The sequence below is a fragment of the Gobio gobio genome, assembly GCF_949357685.1.
Source record: "Gobio gobio genome assembly, chromosome: 13".
NCBI classification, from domain to species: Eukaryota; Metazoa; Chordata; class Actinopteri; order Cypriniformes; family Gobionidae; genus Gobio; species Gobio gobio.
The window spans coordinates 3,096,707-3,105,512 of NC_137106.1; the positions used below are offsets into that span (position 1 = coordinate 3,096,707).

The following is an 8,806-nucleotide window of genomic DNA, read 5'->3' on the forward strand; positions in this document are numbered from 1 at the left end:
CCGAGACCACTAACAAACCAACTACCAGTTTCAAACCATCTGAGACGATTAACAATCCAACTACCAGTTTCAAACCATCTGAGACGACTAACAATACAACTACCAGTTTCTCACTATCTGATACAACTAACCATCCAACTACCAGTTTCTCACTATCTGAGACAACTAACCATCCAACTACCAGTTTCTCACCGTCTGAGACAAATAAAAATACAACTAACCATCCAACTACCAGTTTCTCACTATCTGAGACGACTAACAATCCAATTACCAGTTTCTCACCATCTGAGACAACTAACCATCCAACTACCAGTTTCACACCATCTGAAAAAAACAACAAACCAACTACCAGTTTCAAACCATCCGAGAAGACTAACAATCCAACTACCAGTTTCACACCATCTGAGACAACCAACAATCCAACTACCATTTTCGAACCATCTGAGACGACAAACAATACAACTACCAGTTTCTCACTATCTGACACAACTAAAAATCCAACTACCAGTTTCTCACCATCTGAGACAACTAACAATCCAACTACCAGTTTCTCACCATCTGAGACAACCAACAATCCAACTAGCAGTTTCTCACCATCTGAGACAACCAACAATCCAACTACCAGTTTCACACCATCTGAGACAACTGACAATCCAACTACCAGTTTCACACCATCTGAGACAACTCAAAATCCAATCACCAGTTTCACACCATCTGAGACAACTGACAATCAAACTACCAGTTTCTCACCATCTGAGACAACTGACAATCCAACTACCAGGTTCACATTATCTGAGACAACTAAAAATCCAACTAACAGTCCAACTACCAGTTTCACACCATCTGACATGATTAACAATCCAACTAACAATCCAATTACCAGTTTCACACCATCTGAGACGACTAACAGTCCAACTAACAATACAGCTAACAGTTTCTCACCATCTGAGATGACTAACAGTCCAACTACCAGTTTCTCACCATCTGAGACAACTAACAATCCAACTACCAGTTTCACATCTTCTGAGACAACTAACAGTCCAACTACCAGTTTCACACCATCTGAGACAATTAACAATCCAACTGACAGTCCAACCACCAGTTTCAAACCATCTGAGACGACTAACAATACAGCTACCAGTTTCTCACTATCTGAGACGACTAACAATCCAACTACCAGTTTCTCACCATCTGAGACAACTAACAATCCAACTACCAGTTTCTCACTATCTGAGACAACTAACAATACAACTACCAGTTTCTCACCATCTGAGACAACCAACAATCCAACTACCAGTTTCACACCATCTGAGACAATTAACAATCCAACTGACAGTCCAACTACCAGTTTCAAACCATCTGAGACAACCAACAATCCAACTACCAGTTTCAAACCATCTGAGACGAATAACAATCCAACTACCAGTTTCTCACTATCTGAGACGACTAACAATCCAACTACCAGTTTCTCACCATCTGAGACAACTAACAATCCAACTACCAGTTTCTCACTATCTGAGACAACTAACAATACAACTACCAGTTTCTCACCATCTGAGACAACCAACAATCCAACTACCAGTTTCACACCATCTGAGACAACTGAAAATCCAACTACCAGTTTCTCACCATCTGAGACAACTGACAATCCAACCACCAGTTTCACACCATCTGAGACAACTAACAATCCAAATACCAGTTTCACACCATCTGAGACAACTAACAGTCCAACTACCAGTTCCACACCATCTGAGACAACTAACAATCCAACTACCAGTTTCTCACCATCTGAGACAACTAACAATACAAGTACCAGTTTCTCACCATCTGAGACAACTAACCATCCAACTACCATTTTCACACCATCTGAGACAACGAACAATCCAACTACCAGTTTCAAACCATCTGAGACGACTAACAATACAACTACTCGTTTCTCACCATCTGAGACCCCTAACAATCCAACTACCAGTTTCACACCATCTGAGACAACTAACGATCCAACTACCAGTTTCACACCATCTGACATGATTAACAATCCAACTAACAATACAACTACCCGTTTCTCACCATCTGAGACCCCTAACAATCCAACTACCAGTTTCACACCATCTGAGACAACTAACGATCCAACTACCAGTTTCACACCATCTGACATGATTAACAATCCAACTAACAGTAAAACTACCAGTTTCACACCATCTGAGACAACTAACAATCCAAATAACAATCCAACTACCAGTTTCTCACCATCTGAGACAACTAACCATCCAACTACCAGTTTCTCATCATCTGAGACAACTAACCATCCAACTACCAGTTTCTCATCATCTGAGACAACTAACCATCCAACTACCAGTTTCACACCATCTGAGACAACTAACAATCCAACTACCAGTTTCACACCATCTGAGACAACTAACAGTCCAACTACCAGTTCCACACCATCTGAGACAACGAACAATCCAACTACCAGTTTCAAACCATCTGAGACAACTAACAATACAACTACTAGTTTCACACCATCTGAGACAACTAACAATCCATCTACCAGTTTCACACCATCTGAGACAACTAACAGTCCATCTACCAGTTTCACTTCACCCGAGATAACTTACAATCTAACTACAGAAGATCTAAAAGACAAGGATGGATTTATGAATCCCTCAAAAGCATCGTAAGTGTGCGGTTACCAGTGATTTTTAAAATGAAATCTCTTATTACGGAATACAGAGTGATTATTCAATTTTGCAGAGAATCGTTGGACAATCTGGAGTCTAAGATGGAAGAGATGGTAAACAACAATATGAGCAATGCACGGATTGTCATGGGGGATGTTATTGGTCTTCTTCACATACAAGACGAGAACACAGAAAGCAGAGACACATGTTACTCTTCAGATCCGAACAGAATAAACGTAAGACTTGAGAAACATTTAAAAATGATATGATTCCTCATTTATGATAATAATTTTTTCACAGGTTGCTGATTGTCAAAGTGACCAAATCACAGAAATTCCCTGGTCTGTAAAGATTCCCAGCGAGGCCTTTAATAAATCACGACTGGAGAACAATGGCAGTGCATTACTTGGAATTCTACGGTTCAAAAACATGGGAAAGGTACTCATATTGTTTTGTTTTTTTTGAAATCCATGTTTGAACAATTTAAGGAAAGTTTATGGGATAGTTCACTCAAAAATGTTGACTTCTCTCTTCTCTTTTATTTTTGATTTGCTCTATTTCTTAATTAGGATGAAACTAAAAATTACACTGTTTTGAACAATGAAGTTTATGGAATAACAATGAGAGGCAATATCTCCAGCCTTACCAAAAATATTGATATGTTTTTTACAAAGAAAAATCTGGTAAGGAAGGTTTTGTTGTGAAACTTATATATTTTTTTGATATAATAATCAGACACTGTGAAAGCAAAATAAAAATTTTCTTACAGGTCGGTGAGGCGTCCTGCAGATCTTGGGATGGCAAAGGTACATTTATTTATGGCTATTTTGATCAGTTCCCATCAACAAACCCAATTTAAATGATATATTTCATACGTCCCACTCTTTTCTTTAAAGGAAATCTTACATGGACCACGTCCGGCTGTGAGACAGAACAAATCAACAATAACACCATAAAGTGCTCGTGTTCACATCTGACGTTCTTTGCAGTGCTGATGGTGAGAAGCATCTCAGAGTTTCATTTCACTTTCTATTTCATTTCAAAATTACTAAAGACACGCAGTGATAAATTTGCGCTGAAAGGTGTGGACAGGGTTATTTTTGTGGCTGACCTTATTGCATATGAAATTCTAGGAGTTTTCCTTTCAGACGCCGTATTTATGGGAGGAGAGTATTTAAATTAATCATGTAAAGTGTTTTACTAAGGTTTGTGCTCGTCAATTTACAGAAAAAAGCATATCTTAACCCAGCTAACGGGTAGATTGCGATTTGTAGATGTAGATCCAGATTTTTGGGGTTCGGTCGAATACCGAATCCACTGGTTAAAATTCTGCCGAATCCGAAACCGAATACCGAATCCTACTCCCATCCTCAGTCCAGTATCACAGTAAACACATTAATGAAGTAAACAACATCCACAGCAGTGTATGTTTAATAACATTTTATTTTAACTGTATAAAAAAAAAGAATAGGCAACATTATGCCCTTATTAAAGGGACAATCCCCCTGGAGCAACATGGAGTAAAGTGCCTTGCTCAAGGACACACTGGTGGTGACCACTGGGATCAAACCAGCAACCTTCTGCATATCAGTTCCATGGTTTAACCCACTGTACCACCATCTCATGCACAACTCGTATTATTTCGGATGTTTCATACGCAAATGTTTTAACAACGACTATTGTTTAGGGTCCTTGTCACAACGAGACAAATCTGCATCGCAAATTGAACATGTAGCTCGACTTGAATTGCCTTCTTTTGACTGAAAGTACTGCAAAACAACACGTTTTCTGTTCACATTTTCCATTTTCTCTTTCTCAGAGACGACTGCATTCAAGTCATTAGGTCGACCAGCGGAGCGCGCGTAGTGCAAGCCTAGGGTTCGGTTCGATGGAAAAAAATTCTAAGGTTCAGCAGAAACCGAACCCCGTCAAAAAGCCAAATATTCGAAGCCGAATCCTGGATTCGGTGCATGCCTAGTCATTATGTAAATGATCCAGCTGCGTCTGTGTTCGTTAATTTGCGTGTCACCAGTAGATCAGGCAAAGAACTGTCCACTCCCATCAGCGCTTTTTTGGAATTGCGCGCTCACTCTAAGTTGCCCTGTTTAGTACAAGATGACTAAAGAAATTTAACAGATATATGCATTTGAAATTTAAAGATCTGGGCCCGTATTTATCAAGCTTCTCAAAGTGCCATTTTAGTCTTAAGTGCTGAGAATTCATGAAATGTACTCCTACTTTCAAACTTAAGTATAAAAGCAAGTTATCAAATTTCTTAAAGCCAATAATCACTCTTACTCTCCCAGTTATTTAAGACAGCTCGAGACTCCTCAAGTGGTTAGGAGTTGCCAGTAGGGGCTTGTCATAGCACTGAGGAGATAGAGACGTGCGCAAATCTTTTTAGAAGAGGAAGAATGTTTTTGAAACGTTTGACAATGAGCAGTTAATCAAATGGTATCGCTTGGACAGAGCAGGCATCATCTTTGTCAGCGCTGGTTAATGTTGGGCTGAACTCGCCCTTTATAACATTCCGCTGTTCAACTAATTCAGCAAGCAGTAGTGCTTCTTCCTCCCACCAGTTCGGTTTTCTTTTGGAATCTATGTTGCACACCAGTTTTACATTTTTAATTAAGACATGGTGGAAAATTCACCATTCAATGTGAATTTATCTGAGAATATTCTCAACCCTCTGGGGCTCTTCGGTCATTTCTGACTCAAATTTTTTAAAATATATATTTTTTTAAATCGTAGCTTCATCGGGGACAGGATTTGAAAAGTCTAAGGGGTCGTAAAAAAAAAAGTCACACTCAGGACCTTCGGGTCAAAAATGACCCCCATAGAAAATGAATGGGAAATTGGCAAAAATATGAAAATACAGAGTTCCTGGCTGATTTGTAGATTGTATGCACAAAAAAACTAATTTCCCATTCATGTCCTATGGGGGTCATTTTTGACCCAAAGGTCCTGAGTGTGACTTTTTTTTTTTAAGACCACTTAGACTTTTCAAATCCTGTCCCCAATTTTTTTGGGTGTTCATATACCAAGTACCAATAAAGTCACCAAGTTTCGGACCATTCCGATGAAGCTATGATTTTTAAAAATTTTATAAAACGCAAGATCCACTATAGTGGTAAAAACGTGCTATTGCGTGTTAAAAATTCTCAATGTGTCCACCGGATGGCACCGATCTCATTTAAAAAATTGCTTTCATGAGGCATAGGCTTGACTCTAAAATGAAATACAGCTTTAATAATAATTAAAAAAATATATATATATACTGTATATATATTTTTTTATTATATTCAATGGGAAAAAATGGGTAATAATTATTGCATAAATATTCATTATAAATCATAAAATTATCTCAAAACACCAAAAAAACAAAAGAAAAAATATTATTGAACAAAAATATATTTAATTGATTTTACTCAAATCTTTTTTATCTTAATCCCGCCCTCCGGGTCATTTTTGACCCGAAGGTCCTGAGTGTGACCCATAAATGAAGAACCCCAGAGGGTTAAATAAGGACATCTATTCAGTGATTGGTTCATGCCTATGACATCAGCCAAAATCCCGTTTGTGGCACAGCAAAGTGTCGTGAATCAACTCTAAGACTGACACTTAAGATTTAGTCCTACACTTCACTTAAAGTATGATTGAGATGCTTGATAACTAACTTAAGTTCAGCTTTGAGCCAAGATTTCTCAAGTCAATTCTTAGCAGTGTTCTTGTGAGTAATTCTCAGATGCTTGATAAATACGGGCCCAGATTCTAGCTTAATCTAAAATGGTTGTTTCTGTTGTGTTTTCTCTGATCTCTCAGTTTCCTCCAGATGTAAATGCGAACATCACAGCGCCATATGTGGAATCATTGAGCTTCATCACTTCTATCGGCTGCGGCATCTCCATGTTTTTTCTGTCCGTTGCTCTGTTCATGCATTTCCTCTTACGGTAGAGTATCTTACTTTTTTGTTCCTCTTTTGGATGAAAGCGTCTGCTAAATGCATATTTAAATTACAGGTTGTTTTTATATTTGAACAGGAAAGCCAAATCAAATCAGGCCACGAAGATCTTGATGAACATGTTTGTGGCTTTGTTTCTCCTGAATTTATTATTTTTGTCAAACGAGAGCGTGGCCAACACAGAAGACAAGGCTGCGTGCGTCTTCATAGCGCTGCTCATGCATTACTCCATGCTGGCTACATTCACCTGGTTCTTCATTCAAGCTCTTCATATGTACTTATGGCTCATCAGACAGAATGTCGCCATCACAAACTACATGAGGAAGATCACTGTGTTCGGCTGGAGTGAGTTATATGAACAAAACACCTGTTATTATAGTGTTGACTTAAGAAAATATATTACGCATCAGTCATATGAACTATTTTAGTCATGATACTTTTATGGCGTATTTGTCCTTTTCTTGAGAAGCTCATTTAAAGAGCATCTGAGCACAAAATAATTTGTCTCTGTCAGTTGTTTTAGTTTTTAATAAAAAAATTTGATCTTGTGTGTTTTCAGCATTTCCGGCTCCAATAGTCGTAGCTGTTGCTTCATTAGGAGGATATAAAGCACTGATTTTAAACACAACATCTGGAAAAACCACACAAATGTAAGTTCTTCTGATGTCAAATGCATTAATGAAGCTCAACAAGTCAATATTTTCTCTTCTCTTCTAATTATAGGTGCTGGATTACAGAACCTTTAATTCACTACATAGTGAACATTGGCTACTACGCCTTAGTCTTCATCTTCACGACTGGAATCTTCATCATGATCGTCACTAAGATTGTCCAAGCCCAACACACAAAAGCGGCTGATGTCAAGAGAAAGACGTTCAGAAAGCAGCTCATGATGGTGTTGAGTTTGTTCCTGCTCTTCGGCCTGACATGGGCTGTGGCGTTCTTCAGTTATGGACCGATGCTCATTCCCTCATATTACATCTTCACTGTGTTGAACTCGTTTCAGGGTGAGAAACAATCACACGGGTCCTACATGATGATTGTGTGCGATACACATATTTGACCGTTATTTTGGTTACATTTTGAAAATTAAACAAATGACTAGAGATGGGTATCGATTACCGGTTCCATTTTAAAACCAGTTCCCAGAACCAGTGATTCGATAAGAAAAGCACATTTCGGTTCGGCCAATGGGTTCCTGTGCGCGCATTTTAATACGATTTTAAACCATTCAAGATCAAAAGACTCATCACATGTTTTCGGTGCTCTGCACACATCTAAACCGTGCACACAGAAAAGGTAATTTTAAACCATTCGAGCGCAAAGAAGACTTGAATAAATATGAATGACATACGCTTTTTTTTACCTTATTGGAATCAAATTTAGAAATCGATAAGCAGAATCAGAACCGGAATCTTTAAAACTCAAACAATACCCAACCCTACAAATGACTTTAACATCTGAAATGTTTATGAATTAGTTTAAATATGTTCTACTGGTTTTTTTTCCAGGGTTTTTCCTCTTCCTGTATTACTACCACATTCACAATGATGTTGCAGGAATTTTCTCAGATGATCCCGAAAGCTCCAGCTCCACCGCAACCATCATTCAATGCACAAATAATGATGTGGAAAATATTTATAATGAGCAGAATTAAGTTTTTTTGTCTCTTTCTTAGACTTTTTTCTTAAACTGAGGGCTGAAATAAAATTTTAATCAAAGACAAATGTCACTTCTGGATGAGTAAAAACTGTTTAAAATTAAATATGTACATTAAATTATGACCCTAAAAAGGCCAACTTTACTGAAATCACTCAAAATAAATGACAAATATCTGTGATGATCATTACTGAAGCCGTCTGTAATTGTGTGAGGATTGAATTGTGCTGAATATTACTGATGTTAGATTTATTATTAGGTGTTATAATTATCCTGCAGTCCTGTATGTTTGAGCAAATGAATATCAGAGTGACACCAACTATACTGAACCTCTTTTAGAAAACTAATTTACATCTTCAGGATGTAACTAAAGTCACACACCTGTGGACTCAGATATTTCCTTGATTACACACATGGATGTGGAACATATTTGGTTACTGCAAGATCACAAAAAATACTGAAATTCACAGTTAAAGCACAAATAAACATGATTTTCATGTATGCA

The 8,806-nt window shown here is 37.9% G+C and overlaps 1 protein-coding gene across 1 annotated transcript; it reads left to right on the forward strand.

Annotated features, from left to right (window-relative positions):
• Nucleotides 1-848: 848 nt before the first annotated feature.
• Nucleotides 849-8,805, forward strand: LOC307136719 (uncharacterized protein; the record flags this gene model as incomplete). The annotated part of the gene is made up of 12 exons (XM_079833967.1): nt 849-926; nt 1,236-2,677; nt 2,755-2,917; nt 2,982-3,119; nt 3,251-3,364; nt 3,451-3,487; nt 3,578-3,678; nt 6,504-6,631; nt 6,722-6,987; nt 7,202-7,292; nt 7,366-7,649; nt 8,154-8,805. The coding sequence occupies 12 exons, from the start codon at nt 849-851 to the stop codon at nt 8,297-8,299; spliced, it is 2,988 nt and encodes a 995-aa protein (XP_079690093.1). The 3' UTR covers nt 8,300-8,805.
• Between the last annotated feature and the right edge of the window lies 1 nt (nt 8,806).